Here is a 17,291-nt window from a genome sequence, read left to right as displayed (position 1 = left end):
CCCACTGCTGGTGTCCTGAAGTCTGCTCTGACCTTTCAAGGTGTCTTAGGTTATGAGGCTTGATGCAGGGTAGAGGGATCACCTATAGCAAATGTGGAAGACAAGTCTACTTGCATGGATAGCCAAGGCATTGGGATTAGCAGCTTCTAAGGCTGCCCAGGGCCTGAGTCCTAAGGAATGGCTGAGGAAACTCTGCTTGGAAATCAGCAGACTTGGAAATTGTGCTTACCACCAGCCTGCTGTCTGTGGTCTGCGAGATTGTAGTCTGTTGATTTCTGTACCTTAGCAGCGCCTCATGGGTGAGTGAGAATAGAGCCTGAGAGGCCATAGTGAGCACGGAGCTCGCTCTCATGAAAAAAAGAGTCTCTGCTCAGGGTCAGCACCTTTACCCATACTTTCCTCCTCACCCTGTAACCTAGCATATATATTTTCTATTCCTTCACAAATTCTTCGGTATGACCAGGGGTAGAGACAGACAGAGCATATTGGTCCTGATGCAGGCATACCATAAGGAAGGAAAGACGCAAAGGTGAAGGTTCGCAGCCCTGGCTCACCACCTGTTTCCTCTACAGGGCATAACTTGGGCCCAGCATCCCAGACCCTAGACCCAGCTTGTCCATGGAGTACATGCCTGCAGGCCTCACCAGGAGGTGCCTGCCTAGAGGCTGGCCTCGAGCACGCAAATGAAGCATAGGCAGTTCCCTTCCAAACCTCTGCAAGCTGGGTTTCCTGGAAGGCTGTCCTGAGAGGGAGGCATGGAGGACATACCCAGTCCCTGGACCTGGCAGAAGCCTGGTGCCCTGCAGGGCTCCCTAGGAGTCTGGGAAGCCCCGTAAACAACTGTCTTGCACAAGAGCCTTCACCGTGTACCACCAGGGTGCCATGGCAGGCATGTGCTCTCATGGCAGCAAGGGTGTCCATCTGGAGTACCAGGGGCATCAGTCACTTCTCCTCGCCTAACTTCACAGAACCCTAAACACACCAAAGCCTGGAAAAGCTGGATTATGAATCATTCTAGACATCCCCACTGGTGTGCAGGAAAACAGGCTCCAAGAGGGAGCACCTCAGGAGAGATGAGAGCTGCTGCGACCTGGGCCTCCTGGCTCGTCAGCTGCTGCCACTCCTACAGCAGAACACGGGAGAGCAAAGCTGCTGTGTGACCTCTGGTTGTGGCAGGGCACACAGTGCGGAGAGGCAGTGGTCTGAGAAGCTGCTCCTCTTCCACTGGCAGCCTCCCCTCCCTTCCACCTACTCTTGCCTCTCAGGGGGTTGGGCAACTCTCATCAACACCTCTGCAGATGGTGACAGGCCCTGCCGGGTCCTGCTGGGGGAGGGAGCAGATTTACTCCTCAGGCAGAGGCAGAGGAGGAGTCTCTACAGAATGGGCATGTCTAGGGCTGGGAAGCCCCGTTCTCACCTCATAATGAGAAAACTTGTTAGGCAGGGGCCACTGCCTGCAGCAAGGGAGGGATGGGGCAGGGGATGCAGGGGTTGGCGTCTTCTGGAAAGAGTTGCCCAGGCCATGGAAATACCAGGACAAAGGTGGGGAGGTGGCTGGGGGAGGAGGCTGGGGATGAATAAGGGAGTTGTGGCTCCTGAGGTGGTCGGTCACTCAGGCAGTACCATGGACCCGAGAGTTGAATCAAGTCCTATTGCTAAATATGTCCATGGCTAAGCCATGCTGCTTCCTCTTCCTGTGCTAGGGGTCATCAGGGGAGAGCAGAGTAGGCTTCATGTCTGGTCCCAGCCCTCATTGTCTCATAGGATGAATGTGAGGTGGTGCCAGTGGTCTGAGGTAAGGCACAGGAAAGAAGAAAGGTGGCATCACTAGGACTGAGGAGCGTGTGGCGTTGAGGTTCCTGCAGAAGCGGAGGGCTGTGGAGGGGTGCTTACAAACTAAGGTGGGCTGACTTCTGCTGCAGGAGGGGACACGTCAAAGGCTGGGGAAGAAGCAATGTATAAGACAGAGGTAGGGAGAAAATGGCTTCATAGGCTGCTGTTCTGTAGTTCAGGAAGCAGGGTGATGTTACAGAGAGGAAAAGGTACTGGAAGGAATAGACAGTCAGGCCTCTCCAGCCTGCAGCCACAGGCTACATCCAGCCTCCTGCAGCCACCGCTACATGTGAACACAGCTCAACACAGAATTTGTAATTTTCAATTACATTATTTTCATTGCATATCGTATGACTATGCAGGCACATGTGTGCCATAGATTGCACATGGAGATCAGAGGAAAACTTTTTTAGAAGTCAATTTTCTCTGCCCATCATGGGTTCCTGGAATCCAACTCAGGTCATCAGGCTTACACAGCAAAAGCTGAGGCAACTCACTGACACATTTGTTGTTTGGTAACAAGGTCTCATGGAGCCCAGGCTGGCCTCAAACTGGAGGAGCTGAAGGTGACCTTGAACTGTGGTCATTTTGATCCTCTCACCTCTACCTCTTGAGGGCTGGGATTTTAAGTGTGCACTGTCATCACCGGTTTTTTTATTAAATTTCTTCATGATTTTTGTTTTGTTTTGTTTTGTTTTGTGATTAAACACATTCCCTAGCCTAAATTACAAGGTCAAAAGCTTCAACCTGCCTGGTAGAGGTTGTAGGTCATGGTAAAGAGAAGTGCTCCCTGATTTTCCCCCACAGGCTCCAGAAGAACCAAAGGACCCCCCAGAGCCCTCCCAGTATCTTGACACCAACCACCTGGCTCCCTGTAATAAGGAGACTGTCATGGTCACTCTGCATGGAGCTACCAACCTTCCTACCTGCAAGGATGGCTCCGAGCCATGGCCCTACGTGGTGGTGTAAGTAGCTGGGGAAAGTGGGGTAGAAACCATCTGATGAATATTAGGAAACTGAGCTCCTGTGCAAATGAAAAGCCTGTCCTGTCCACTGCTGTGTGGTAACTGCTGCCAGGACCCAGTGGGCCTGACCTCACAGGGGCAAGGCCCTTGTCTTCTGTAGAGCCTAGGCTGGGCTCAGTGTGGGGTGGGGATGGTCAGCGGAAATGTTAGAAGAGGATCTGAGGTCTAGGGTGTCTGAAGTTTGTCCCAGGGCAAAAGAAAGAGAGAAAAAAAGGAAGGAAGGAAGGAAGGAAGGAAGGAAGGAAGGAAGGAAGGAAGGAAGGAAGGAAGGAAGGAAGGAAGGAAGGGAGAGAAGAAAGAAAGGAAAGAGAAAAAAGGAAGGAAAGAGAGAAAGAAAGAAGAGAAGAACAGAACTAGCGACACATAGTTAGAAATAGAAACAGTGCTTCTAAGAGGGGGATGGGCTAATGAGCTGGGAAAGCAAACATGGAAAAACTCAGCGTGGGCTGATTACCCTTCCATGGTCATTTACATCCCACCTTGTCAAGGACGGTTTTCCCCTGGAATGCTCTGTTTGTTACCTGAGCCTGGGTGGGGAAGGACTTGTCGTCTTTCTCTGCCAACTGGCTGGCTGTTCGCCTACTTTAATCTTTATGCAGCTTTCTCAAGTTCATATCCTCCTGTCACAGAAAGACTCTTCCTGCTTTGGGGGGCCCAAGAGGTCTTGCAGCTGGTAATCGCCCTCCTGTGGGCCCTCAGCAATTCCTAGCCATTTCTGCCATATAGCTTCTAGTCCTTTAATGCAACACACACAAACCCAGCTGTTCTTGGTACATACTTGTTTAGCCTGGTGGCCAGGGCCTGTCAAGCCTCGTCTTCTGCCCATCTCATGAGCCCCATTTCTCCTCAAAGAGCATATGAGGCAACATGGTAGCCTGCCAGCACTCCCTCTAGAGGTTGAACATTAGCATTGTGCTAGAAAGGAGACTTTGGGCATCTGGGACCTCCTACCCTTCTATCTGACACCTTCCTGCATCCATCAGGCACTTCCTGCCTACTGCTCGGTCCCTTTGGCGAATGCCTCATGCGCACAAACACTGAAATGTCATCTTCAAAGTATCCCTCATGCCTCCTCCTCCAGGCAGCCATCAGACCAGATCCCCTAGCAACAACCACACAATACATATGCTTCTTGTCTCCCCAGAGCTGAGGCTTCTGTCCCAGCCCCATTGTTCCAACAGTGCACCCACCATAAGCATGGACTCATGGGCCAAGGAAGCAAAAGCCTGGCTAAGTTGACAAGCAGGCATCTCGCATCTCCTCTCCACAGGGCAAGCAGGCATAGAGGCTGTTCTGGGGAACAACAGGTTCCCTGCCTGGTTTCCCTGGAAAAACCACACCAGCCCCAGCCTAGCTTCTTGGCCTCCCCTCCCCCAGCTCTATTTCTGAACCAGGGAAAGACAGGTGGCAGAAAGCTGGCTTGGCGGGAGGCTGGTTTCTATTGGGGAGCATCCCTCGGCTTCTCAGCTATTTCCATAAACCAATTATCACTGATCATCTCAGGAGATTGAAGCCCTACTTGTCACCAGTCCAGCTTGGGCTGTGGAGGGGAGGGTAGCTGGGTGGCTGTGTCACTCTAAGACCCCTGCACCATCACCCTGTTGCTATGGGAACACGCAAGGGAAGGGAGCCTAGGGAACATGAGGCTGGATAGGAGTGTGGAGAGCTGAGAAGATCCTAGTCCCTCCGACCCAATGGCACAGCATGTGGGGTGGAAAGTGGGAGGTGTGCATTCCTACTCCCCTTTCCATGATAGGAGCAGGGCCTGTGCCAGGCTACAGCCTGGTCCCAGAGCTCCAGGCTGAGCTGCCAGCAGCTCCAAGTGGTGCTAATGAGATGCAAATGAAAAGGAGAAGGGAGGGCTTCTGGGAATGAAGGCCCAGCTGCCAGGACCTGAAGATGGCTTTCAGGGCTAACCCCCAGCCCTAGGTAGACATCCCAGAGAGAGGACTCTGGGATGAACTCCCAAGGTCCTAGAGTTGGGCCCTAGACCCTAGAAGGAATTTGATGCCTTCCCAGGTCTGATTACAACACAGAACAAAGTGTGCAAAAAAGATGTCCACTAAAGTATTTTCTCATATGAATATTTAAATGTGGTTCTTTTTAATTATAAACATTCAAATGTAAAATCTGAAACTGTAAAGATCTTAGAAGTAAACAGTTTTCCCTAGAATCCTTACATTGGTCTTGGCAATGATTTTTTTTTTTAATTTGACATCAAAAGCATAAGCAATGAAAGTAAAATAAACAAGTGGGTGACAAGAAGCTGAAAACTCTGTACAGCAAAGGAAAACTACCACTGACATGAAGAAGCAGAATGGTCTAAAGCGCTAAAGCGCATACAAGCCGCACATCTAACAAGGGATCAACGCCCAGAGCAAACGGAGCATTTACATACTCCAAGAGCAAGAAAATCAACGTGGTTTTTAAAAGGCCCTGCTGTGGTAGCACACACCTCTGATCCCAGCAGTAGGGAGCTAAGGGAGGCAGATCTCAGGGTGTTTGGGCCAGCCTGATCTACAAGGCCAGTTCCAGGCCAGCCAGGGATACACAGTGAGACCCTGTCTCAACAAACCAAAGAAAAACAAAAATGGACAAAGGATGCTCAGAGTATAGCTCAGTGGGAGAGTGCTTGCCTACCATATGCCACGTCCTGGGTTTGATCCCCAGCACCACCACTATCACACTATACACAGATACACATACAGGACACACACACACATGCAGGCGGGCATGCACGCACACACCCAAAGAACCTGAACTTTCCCACAGAAGCCACAGAAGCAAGCCGGGACAGGGCTCACCTGGCAGACTGCCTGCCTAGCACGCATGCCCAAAGCCCTGGGTTTGATTCCCAGCCCCACATAAACCTAGCATGACGGTGCTGTAAGGTCAGCCCACTGAGGAACATCAGAAGTTCAATGTCATCCTTGGCTACATAGCGAATTCAAGGTTAGCCAAGGCTGCATGAAACTGTCTCAATAAAATAAAGTGAAATAAAACAAAATAAACGAAAGGCCTACAAGTGGGAGAACAGGTATAAGAAAAGATGCTCAGCACACTAATCACCACAGACATGCAAATCGGAGCTTAAATGCCATCCCACCCACTCCTTGGGAAGGCTCTCATCAGACAAGAGGCAGCCAGTTCAGGGCACTTGAGACAGAGGGTTCAGCCCTGGAACCCACACGTGGAAGGAGAAAACTGACTCCCAAAAGTTGTCCTCTGACCTCCACACATACACGGTGGCACACGTGCCAATCCACCCCATGAACACACAGGTACACAAAACTAAATCATTAAATGCAATAAGAAAAATTTCAAATGGTGGTGAGGATGTAGAAAGAAGAAAAACTTTCTACAACATAGCTAGAAATGCAAGTTCATACAGCGGAAAACACCATGAAAGCTCCTCAAACATTAAAAATAAGGTTAGTATATGATCAATCAATCCTATATCTAAATACATATCCAAAGGAAATGAAGTCAGCATTTTGAAGCAATATCTGCATCCTTGTATTGTTATAGCATCACTCACCTGAAGATATGGAACTTAAACATCTACCCATGAATGAATGAGGAAATAATTTTATATGTGTATACATATACACATGATTACATAATACACATATGCATGTCATATGTAATCTCTAATGTGGAAGGCACTATGCTAAGTGAAATAAGCCATGCATAGAAAGACAAATACCACATTATCTCATTTAATGTGGCATCTCATTGAACTCACAAAACAGAGTAAAAGGGTAGTGCCAGGGTCTGGGTTTGGAGAATATAGGGAGATATCGGTCAGAGTTCAAATGTCCCAGGTTGGAGAGAACTTTGAGTCTTCATTCTCTGACTCCTCCAGCTTCCCAGCAGCATGACCCTCCTTTTTTATCTTTGCTCCAGCCATATTGGCCTCCCCCAGTTCTTAAGGGAACATTGTTCCCTCCAACCCCAACCAAGCCTTTGTATTCCTCTTCCAACCTCACTTCCTCAAAGAATAGCCCCCTGATCTCACAGGCAAGCAGCCCTTCACAGGACTATAGACTTCCACAGTGATAGCGCTCTGCCTGGGATTATTCATGTGCTGTTTGTCAGGTCCCTCCCACTGCTTCCAAGAGCAACCACTAGATTTTTGTTTTTGTTGTTGTTGTTCACTGTTCTTTCCCTATTACCTATGGAATGGATGGATGATGGATGGATGGATGGATGGATGGATGGATGGACCTCTCCATGCCCAAATGCCTCATTTAGCAACATTTTAAGAGCCTTGCATAGGACAGAGTCAGGCAAGGGTAATGCTGGCAAGTCTAATGCAAGACACAGGGTAAGGAGTCCTCAGCCAGTACTCACACTGGGCACATGAAACCCAGCAGGAAAAAAAAAAGCCACAGGGCAGTGGAAAGAAGTCAAACTGGGGTCAGAAAGAGCCAGAGTCTGGCCCATTGCCCCTGCCTTCTGGTGTGACTGCCAAAACCCCCATGGTCTTCTAAGTCTCAGTCTTTCCATGGACAGGATATGAGCTTTGGCCTCCATGTTGGTACAGCTCTGGTAACCTGGCTTGCTCTATAGCCTGGGAAACTCTCTGTTCTTTAACTTCCCTAACTGTATTGCATAAGACAGACTCCACATCCAGGTCTGCTGGGCCAGTGCCAAGGCCCCTAGGTCTCCCCCAACTTGTCCAGTGTCCAGCACCTATCTCCCAGCCTGGCACAGAGAGACCTGTCAGTCACAGCCCAGCAGGGACCAGGAAGGCAGTGGTCCTGACAGGTGGGGGTATCCCAGTGGGCCGGATGGGGGAGCACCAGGAGATGGACTGCAGATTCTGATGCCTGGCCAAAGTCTGGGGAAGAGCTGCCAGTGTTGGCAGCTTCTGCCTTGGCTGCCTGCTATCCCAAGCTAATGAGTGGGGACAGAGCCAGCCTGGGTGGTTCCTCTGTGCATGTGGCCAGGCCTGACTTAGCTGAGCTAAGGGTGAGAAACAGGTCAGGGGCAGACAGTCATTATCAGGAGTGAGCCCTGACCCTGATGCCCACTGAGCTTGCTCCTGGTCACAGACAGCTCTGTCCCATGTGACTAGTTGGAAAGGACATTGGAAATAGATGACAAGTGTGCCCAGAGAGTGTGTGGGTTTCAGACCCCATCTTACATATGGGCTTCCTGAGGCTCAGAGCATTTCTAGGATCTTGAGATCACACAGCAAATAGACCCCCAAATGAGGATTCAGGATTCTGAAATCCAAAGTCCTTTCTACCTCCTGGCTGCACTGATCTTTTATGCAGCAGTTGCCACTCTTGGAAGACGGCTATTGCCATCAAGGCCCTAACTCAGCCTTCCAAAGAGGTCCAGTGACCAGCCTGGGGACCCAACCTGTGCTCTGGATCTCCTTGCTCCACCTTTGGCCAAGGATCTGCAGAGAGCAAGAATCTGAGCAGAGAAGGTAAAGGCCCAAAGTGACTTATAGGTGACCTCTTCCTTAGTAACTGTGGGGTTGAGCTTAGCAAAACTAACAATAATAGTAGCCATACTTGAGGGACAGTTCCAGGAAAAAGTGGCCATGGATAACTTTGTCCTGCTTGAAGCACCATCCAGGCCCCCATACACTCATAATACCGGGGCCCTAAGAAAGAAGTGAAATTGTCCCCTCGCAGTAGCCAGGAAGGCTGAGAGTGAAGGACCGGACTGAGGAGACTGGCTGGCTGTGGAGTGGAGCGGATAAAGATAACAGCTCCCACCTGACTCATGACTCTAGCAGGGATCAAGGCTGGGGAGCAGATCCTGGGTGGGCCTGGGGGCTCCATCATTCTCTAAGGCCCCAGCCCTGCAGCCTAATTTTCTGCCCACACCTGCTCCATATGGTTTCACTCTTGAGGCTCAGAGCCTCCAAATTTTTGTTCAGTGAGAACCTCCCTGTGTCCCTGAGCTGTAAACACAGCTGGTGGCAGCCGTTAGAGTACGGCTGTCCTGAGACACCCCACCCCAGCCAGACTGTAGTTACAAGCATTCTCTCCAGATGTTCCCCATCAACTCAGCACATGAGCCCCTGATGTCTCAGTCTGAAATGAGCTTTCAGCCCCTAACAGCGTGAGCTCTATCCAGAGCACCCGACTCCTAAGAAACAGCCTAGAGGGCAATGTTGCCCAACAGAAGCAAGCATGCCTGGAGGAGGGTAAGCAGTGGGGCAGGAAGGGCTCTTTGTGGAGTCTGTGGCACATGCGTGCACAGGCTGGCCTCACAGCTTGTCACTGAGCATGTGCAGAACTCCTACAGGGCTTCTCTCTCCCCTGACACCATGGGCAGCTGGGAGCTTGGGTTTCTCTCTCAGCTTTGCCTGCCTTCCCTCTGGCCCTGCTGGGCCCCCGTGGCCTTCAGAAACAGGCGTCTTGTGATGTAGTGCCTAGCAAAGACAGAGGGAGGCCACCTGCAGGGGTTTGTGGATCTCAGTTTAGCTCTACCTGTCCTTGCCTCCTTCCTGTGTCTGTCACCCTCTGCTCAGCCACACATCTTCCATCAGAAGGGGCTTCCTAACAATGCCAAAGTCCACAGCCTCAGACCTGCGACATAATCCTGAGGTCATTGGAGTATGATATAACAGGGCATAGAAGAGCCTGGCAAAGCCAAGGGCCCTGGCTCCCTCAGAGCACCCTGCACATCAGCAACTGCCTACTGATTTCTGATTTGGGGGAACTGGGGCTTTCCTTGTCCATACTCAGGGTTGAAATCTAGGTTTCTATGTGAAATCCATCAGTGCTTGCAATGCAGGCTAGAAAGCCCTGGTTAGCTAGAATCTTCAGTGGTCTATCATAGCTCTTCCCTCCCTGCCCAGCTCAGACCCAATGCCATATCCCAGCTTTGCCAGCTGGTCTCCTCCCAGGAGAGTGACTTTCCCTGGCACTGTCCCTCTGCCTGTGGGAACAGGCATCCCCTGTCCTTGAGGCCTTCCTTTTTCTCATTTCCTGGATGACCAGATTCCTTCCTTGCCTCCAGCCATCCCTCTAGTCTCCATGCCTGCAAATATTGTTGCTTCCGACTCATTTGGTGCATCTTCTGTGTGCCATTTCTCTCCTTGAAGTCTCTTCCGCCCCAGGCACCCTCACACTGCACCCCAAAAACCCCAGAAGCCCTGGATCCAGTTTGTGCCTCTCCTCAGTCCTAAGCATGGGCATGTAGTCAGAGCTGTCTCATGTTTTCTGGGACCATTCGTGGAGGAAACGTTTAGAGAATAAGTCTGAATCCATAGCAGTGGAGCCAGGAACCAAGACTCAGATCAACCACTGTATGCCTAAACCCTAACCTGCCCCCTCTGGCCTTGAGTGGGAGCAGCCTGAGAAAGCTGTGGGCTCTATTTCTGGAGATGATAAAAGGTAAAAATCCCTTAGTTCCCACAGAAAGGGGGCTAAGAGGACTGGGGAGGGCTGCTAGGTGTGACTGGGTTTTCCCAGGCATTTTCAGACCTGAGGACAGTGCTCTAGGTGCTGTGAAGTGAAGGTACTGGAGGAGTTTGGTCCCAGGACCAGCTCAGAACTGTGACTGGGGACTCACAGGATGATCTATGTGTCTAACAAAACCAGAGTCAAGATCGAGCTTTGAGGCCCTTTGAGAATGGGGAGGCCAGGATCTGGATGGATCTGAGGCAGTCAGAACCAGTCACCAGGCTCTGCTTCCCCCATCTTTAAGGATATTCTACTAGGACAGCCCTTGGAATCTGAGCTTGCCTTCTACTTCCAGGACAGGGCTAGAGGCTGCTGCAGTTACAGGCAGGGTCCCAGCATCTAAGCCAGGCATGCCCAGCACAGCTTCAGGGAAAACTACTTCCATGTGCTCTTCAGTCATCTGTTATCCTCATTCACACATACTCTAAATTTACCCCAGACACTGGGCTGTATGGATCACAGTCCTCTCTTGAACTATACGGGAAAATCCCTACTCAACCTCACGAAAGGTTCCTCTAAGGACAGCTGAAGTGGAAAGGGATAAGGAAAGAACCAAGTCTCATTTTTGTTTGTTTGTTTGTTTGTTTGTTTGTTGTTTTAGCTTTTTAAGATGGGGTCTTACTATGGAGGCTTGGGTGGCCTAGAACTTGCCATCTAGACCACGCTGGCCTCGAACTTGTGGCAATCTTCTCCTCCCAAGTGCCAGAATCAGATATGTGCCACCACACCCAGCCTGAACTTTAAAGAGCTTTGGTTTGACCAGATGTTCTTTCTTGTTTCCAAAACTAAATCAGAGTTCGGTTTCTGTTAGTGAGGCTCCCTGACCTCACTTTCCTGGCTCTGCAGTCAGCTCTTCTGTGAGTGGAGGCTCTCCTGCTTTTCTTCCATGTTGCCATAAACACTATGACCAAAGGCAACTTGGAAAAGAAAGGGTTAATTTCAGCATACAGGTTACAGTTCCTCAGGAAGGAGGCCAAGGCAGGACTCAAGGCAAATCCTTAAGCAGAAACTAATGAGGAAATTTTCTCACCGGCTTGCTTTCAAAGCCTGGTGTGCTCAACTCCATTTCCATGCAACCCAGACCCACCTGCCCAATGATAGCACTGCCCACAGTGGGCCAGGCCCTCCTACGTCAGTTAATGATCAAGAAAGTGCTCCATAAAGCAAGGTGATGGAGACAGTTCCTCAGTTAAGATTCTGTCTCCTCAGGAACGTCTTAAGTTGATATCAAACTGACAAAAACTAAGCAGCATAGAGGCCCACCAGGTGTAACACCACCAGTAATTGGTGATGGCTCATTAGTCTGCAATTAATCAATAAAACTCGGGGTGAGAGCCCCATCACTTTGCAGAAGATAGCAGCTCATTTATGCCCTGAGTGACAGGCTCTGGCTAGCCAGGAGCCCACAAGCACGTGAGCAGCATTGGAGCCGGGGAGGGATGCATGAAACAGGGGTGTGACTGTCCGGCTGAGTCTGAAGTGAGAGAGGGGTGAGAGAAGGCTTCAAGTTGGACTCTACTTGCCTCATGTCAGCCCTCCTCTCTCTAAGGATCCCCTGGGTGCACCTTCCTGCCCAGCAGTTGCACAGGGCTTGGCTGAGTCCAGAGGAGTCAGGGCTTTCCCTTCCTCTATATGACCTCAGAGGACCCTGAGTGGGCCTGGAATAAAGAGAACTCCAGAAAGGACTGGCTCAGGAGGCCCAAAAACCTGACTGCCCAAGCTGCCCCTCCTGTGACTTGCCCTGAGCCAGCTGCTGGCCTCCTCTGAGTCAGCAAGCCTTCACTGTGGAAAGGGCCCTGCTCCTGGGGACATCTCTGTGAGCCCTGCCTCCTCCAGACACCTTCCCTTGTTAGCCACGGTAGGTAAGCTCAGAGGTAGGAATGCGGACCCTGACCCTCTCCACAAGGCAAGCTCTGTAGCTCCTTCATCTTGGGGAGAAATCTTCAGGCTGCTAAGTGCCTTCTAGGAGGAAGGTAAGCTTGAAGCCTTGGAAGTCTGGCTGCCCCTGCCTTTAGAAGGTGGGGAGGCTGGTGTCGTTAGCTCAGGAGCTGACTTGAAGGAGACTGGAGGGTGAGGTGGAGGGATGGCCTGGTCTTTCAAGACAGTCAGGCTCAACCACACACCTAGCAGCTGACCTCGAGGACGCCTAGTCTGAACCTGTCTTCCCTCTAGATTCTCCAGGTGAGCCATTGACAGAGTCATAGCGGACCACTTTGGAGAGGAGGACCTTTTGTCCACCATGTGCCCATCTGAAGATCTGTCCCTCATTATTCTCGGTGCCTGCTTGTGTACTTTCTTCCCGTTGTTTCTGGAAACCTTGCTTTGGTCCTACTCATCTTACTAAGCTTGACAGGACTCCAGCAACCAGAACAGGCTGAATTGAGGCCCTTCCTTTGCTTTGCTCTCCTGGTGGTCTGTCCTGGGATTGGCATTCAGGATCAGCCAGACGACCTGCCCAGTTTTCTTTGAAGTTCTGAAAGGACTGGAAGGCCCAAAGGACTGTGGGGCAAATGGGGGAGATTGGTTCCAATGGGACTAGAAAACATCAATCTGCTGCTTTAGGCTGGCAGGCTGCAAGGGAAGTAAGGATAGGAATGGAGATGGCAAGGGGACAACAGACAGATGGCTCAGTCAGTGAGGACCTGAGTTCAGATCAATTCCCAGCACCCATGTAAAAAGCCGTGTTGCCTGTACACCCAGAGCTGGCGGTGCAGAGACAGGAGGATGCCTGGGCCTTCCTCTACTCTACTCTAGCCAAATCTTTTCTGAGAGATGCTGTCTCAAAGAAGATGAAGAGAGATGGAGGAAGATGCCCACAGTCAACTTCTAACCTCTATATCCATGTGCACACTCATACATACACACACACATGCTTATACACACAGGTCAGGGCTGGGCGAGAGAATATATATAATGAGGCATAAAAGCTAAATGTGTATACATACATGCCAGTGTGTGTGTGTGTGTGTGTGTGTGTGTGTGTGTGTGTGTGTGTTGTGTTCCAGTCTGTTGATTTTCCACATCTCCAAACCCCATAGAAGTAGTCATGGGAAGCAGATACTGTATTTTCCCTTAGTTGTGACCTTGAAGGAGAAAAAAAAAAAAAAAACCAACCAGACACCACAAAGCTTCTTGTTCCCTCCCAGTCACAGCTGTGCTTGGACCTGGCCCCTCACACCCTTCGGGGGTGGGAGCTCCAGGTAATCCAGGCTTAGAGGCCTGGAATTTGTCAGACACTCCTCGTGCACCCTGGGAAAGGTGTAGGCCTTGCTAGGGGATTTCAATTTTCCGACAGCTTGGAGCCCAGGGTAGCTGTGCCCTTCCTCTGCACCCAGGCTCAGGTTCATCCTGCTGAGGCTGGACTGGGTCTGAACCCCGAGAAAACAGGCACCAGATTCTTTAGCTCCTAACTGACGCTGCCAGGTTGTTTGGAAAGGGCGGGGCTTTGGAGGTAGAGAGAGAGGACCCTTAATCCTTGTAGACAGCTGAAAGGGATGTGAATCTTAGGAGGACCCCTGAGCCCTGAGGTTGGACTGGGAGACCTGAGCCTCCTCAGAGCCTGGGGACCTAGAATTCATCCAGGTGCTAGATCCCAACACAGACCTGGGACCAGGAGTCAACTGGTCCCCAACCTGCATTCTGGAAGGAATCAGAACACTCTCCCCACCCCCAATTCCAGTTCTAGATTCTCACCAAGGCCCAGAGGAGTCAGTCAGCTGTGCCAGGAAAAGCCATTACTCTGACAGACTCCTGCACCTGCTAAAAGCTTCCTCCTGCCCCCACTCTCTCCCCTGGGCCTCCTGCCCCCCTTCCTTTCATCTCACTCATCTCCCCTGACCACCTCTTGGCTAGACTGGGGGTGGGGGGACACTTAACTCTTTCTGGTCCTGAGGAAAAGCTCCATCTAACTTCCCACATCTTTTAACATCTGACTTGTTCCTGCAAAACCCCCAGAGCTTGAACAAAGGAGGAGAAAGGACAGGGGCTGGAAGAAGACAGACCAGCAAGGACGGGTCATTGGGTTCTGATCCCAGTCGCGACTGGAATGCCACTGGCATTTTCAGATCCTTGGCTTATATTTTATGTTTTATGCACATGGAGTCCCTTGAAAAATCCCTAAGAGGTCCCCAAGGATGAATCTGTGAGGGAGCAAGTTTGTGACTGTGATATGTAGAAGGGCCTGCTTTCCCGCATGTCCTTAGCACGCCCACAGTTCCACAGCCACTGCTGCTGTCTTCCCTGCCTCTGTCGGAGGTGCAGAGCGCCTGTGTGGAAGGCTGAGGCATCTGTGTGCACTCACACCAGCATGGTGGGCTGATGGCAAAGCCTGGCAGCTCTCTGGTCTCTGGCTTTCTGGTGTGGCTATGAAGACGGAGAATGAAAATGCAGAATGGCAGGAAGAGCTCATATGGCACCCCTCAGTCAGCCATGGTCACCGAGATAGGACAAAGGGATGACAGAGGGAGATGCATCAGACCTCCCCTGCTGGGTGTGTGGTGTAGCTCCCTTCCTGCAGGCTGGGTCAGGGACTGCTCGTCCATGATTGCTGCAGGCAAAGTAGCAGCACCATTTACAGCCTGAAAACAACACGAGGATATTAATTCTTTTCAAGGCGCTGTCTAATGGCACCGGATCTCAGGGACACTCCTCCCCCCACCTATGGGCTCCACTCAGGCTCCTTCCTCACCCGCACAGCCTTCCCCTGAGTTCCCAGTGTCCGTGCCCACTGTGTGGGCACCACAGGAGGCAGGGAAATGGGTATATCCACCCCACCCCCACCCCCAGTGAAAGGGTTCAGAACTGAGGCACCTGAGGCAGCCTGGAACTCTGGGCTACAAGCTTAGAGAATGAGTCAGGAGTGAGCCAGGTGGGTGGCACATAGCCAACTATATCCAGAAGCTTTCTCCCAGACCCCAGAGAAGAGGGTCCAGATAGGGTCCGTACACATAGGTACCTCTTTTGCAAGGAGTAGGAAATCAGGTAGGTATAACATCTGTCCTGCTTTCACTTTGAGCTTCTTGCTCGGCACTTAAGCAGAGGTCCCAGCAGTGGCCAGCAAGATGGTCACCAAACAGGACAGCTGAGGGGAGAAGCCTGGTGTCCATTGAGCCCAGCATGACAAGTGTTTATGTGAAGAGAGCTGCCCATTTTCATTCTCTACCCCTGTCCACACAGTGGAGCCCAGAAAGGGGCTCAGAGCAGGCAGGACACCTCCCTCTAACTCAACTGCCCTTCCTCTCCAGAAAAACCACATCAGAGGAAGCCGACAAACACAGCCCCCAAGCCGTGACCTCTGTGACCTCAGAACCCACCAGAGCCCCCATGTGGGGGGACACAGTGAAAGTGGAGATCAAGCCAGAGGATGCAGGACGAGAAGGTGAGGCTGGGGGCTGGGCTCTGGCATGTGGGAGATGACTGGATACAGCCCCACCTGCCACGGAAGGCAAAAGCAGGCTCCTGTCAACACAGCTGGAGACCATCTGAACACCTCCCTGGGCTCCGATAAAAGCATTTAAAAAAAGAATCATAATCCCATCACGCCTCATCTCCCCAGCCTGCTGGAAAAATGAGTTGTTCCACATAAATGAATTTTCCAGACAATATGAGCTTATCGTTTTTTATGACGGTTGTTATTATTTTCATGGTTGTTATTACTGCCAGGTCCCACTGAAATGGCACGTTACAGTTTTGTGGCATGTCCCCACGCATCCATCATTAGAGTCACCGCCTCCTAAGAGGAGCTGTGCTACTTAGGACACTGAGGATTGGGGAATTTAAATAACACCAGGCCTGGGTTATCGAGCTGGAGCTCCAGGCTCTGGCTGAGTTTGGGGTTGTTGGATTAATGCCTCTAGCTAGAATGGATCTTTATCCCTGGCTAGTCCTGCATAGGTCTCGGATCAAGGACCAGTAACACACGCACACACACGCATGCGCACGCGCACGCACACACACACACACACACACACACACACACACACCCTAAGGGCACCTGTGTGTTTCTCACTGTGGAACCGTCTAATGTCCACCCTCATGTGAGAGGTCGGGCTTGGCATGCTGAAGTGCTGACCGCTGATGCCAGAACTGCCTGGGAACACAAGCGTTGGGCACTTTCAGCACAGAGCAGAGGTCCTCTGCCATGTGGACTCAGGCAGTCAGAATTTCCTCCTCACTTCTTTCAGGCAGCTCTAAAAGAGAGGGCAGGCTTCTCCCGAGTCACTTGGAGTCTCCCCAGGCCTTAGGCAGGGCTCCTTGTTCACCTCACAGAGCCAAAAGCTGACTGTCAGGAGACTGGGAGGGAAAGCGGTAACAGTGGGCTCCCACACATGGGGAGAAGGCTAGCTGTAGTCAGGCAAGAGAATAGTTTTCTTCCCATAAAGGAAGAAGTGAAGCTGTGGAGATGGTTTGAGACAATATGAAAAAGGAGCAAAAATCAACCTGGGATTTCACAAAGATGCAGGTGTGTGTTTGCATGCTCACGCCTCTGTGAGGGCCTGCTTGCTGGCTCATGAGCTCATGTGAGTGTCATTGTACAGTATGTGCTGTCTGTGCTGAAGCCCCCCATTCTCTCTCTCTCTCTCTCTCTCTCTCTCTCTCTCTCTCTGTGTGTGTGTGTGTGTGTGTGTGTGTGTGTGTGTTTGTGTGTATGTAAGTTAGTAGTGATGGTGAGTGGACCCTGCCTTCTACCATGCACAACTAGCATGACATGAGTGAAGAGAGATGTGATGAGGTCAGTAGTTCTGAGTCTTTTGTGTAGCAGGAGGCATGACTAATTACAGGAGAGACAGGCAAGAAGGGTGAGGAGGCCACATGAATGAGGGAATACTGGCAGACTGAAGTCGCTTGTTGGAGCCTGGTTGGATATGGTTGCTGTGGTGATATCTACAGTGGGGGTAGGGAACTGGGGGCCAGGCCAAGAGGCAAGAGGGGAGTGGAAGGTAGCTCAAGGACATGTTAATGAAAAGCAAAGGGGAATTTTAGACCCTGGTTCAAGGCCAAA

The 17,291-nt window shown here is 51.1% G+C and overlaps 1 protein-coding gene across 1 annotated transcript in view; it reads left to right on the top strand.

Moving 5' to 3' along the window:
* Ccdc33 (coiled-coil domain containing 33) overlaps positions 1-17,291 on the top strand; it is a 92,399-nt gene that overhangs the window by 18,127 nt on the left and 56,981 nt on the right. Inside the window, 2 exon segments of the mRNA XM_060374823.1 lie at positions 2,641-2,798; positions 15,535-15,668. Coding sequence (XP_060230806.1) covers positions 2,641-2,798; positions 15,535-15,668 — 292 coding nt within the window.

The sequence above is a fragment of the Meriones unguiculatus genome, chromosome 1, assembly GCF_030254825.1.
Source record: "Meriones unguiculatus strain TT.TT164.6M chromosome 1, Bangor_MerUng_6.1, whole genome shotgun sequence".
NCBI lineage: Eukaryota > Metazoa > Chordata > Mammalia > Rodentia > Muridae > Meriones > Meriones unguiculatus.
The sequence above is the reverse complement of the archived record's forward strand: the minus strand, read 5'-3'. Positions and strand labels throughout refer to the sequence as shown.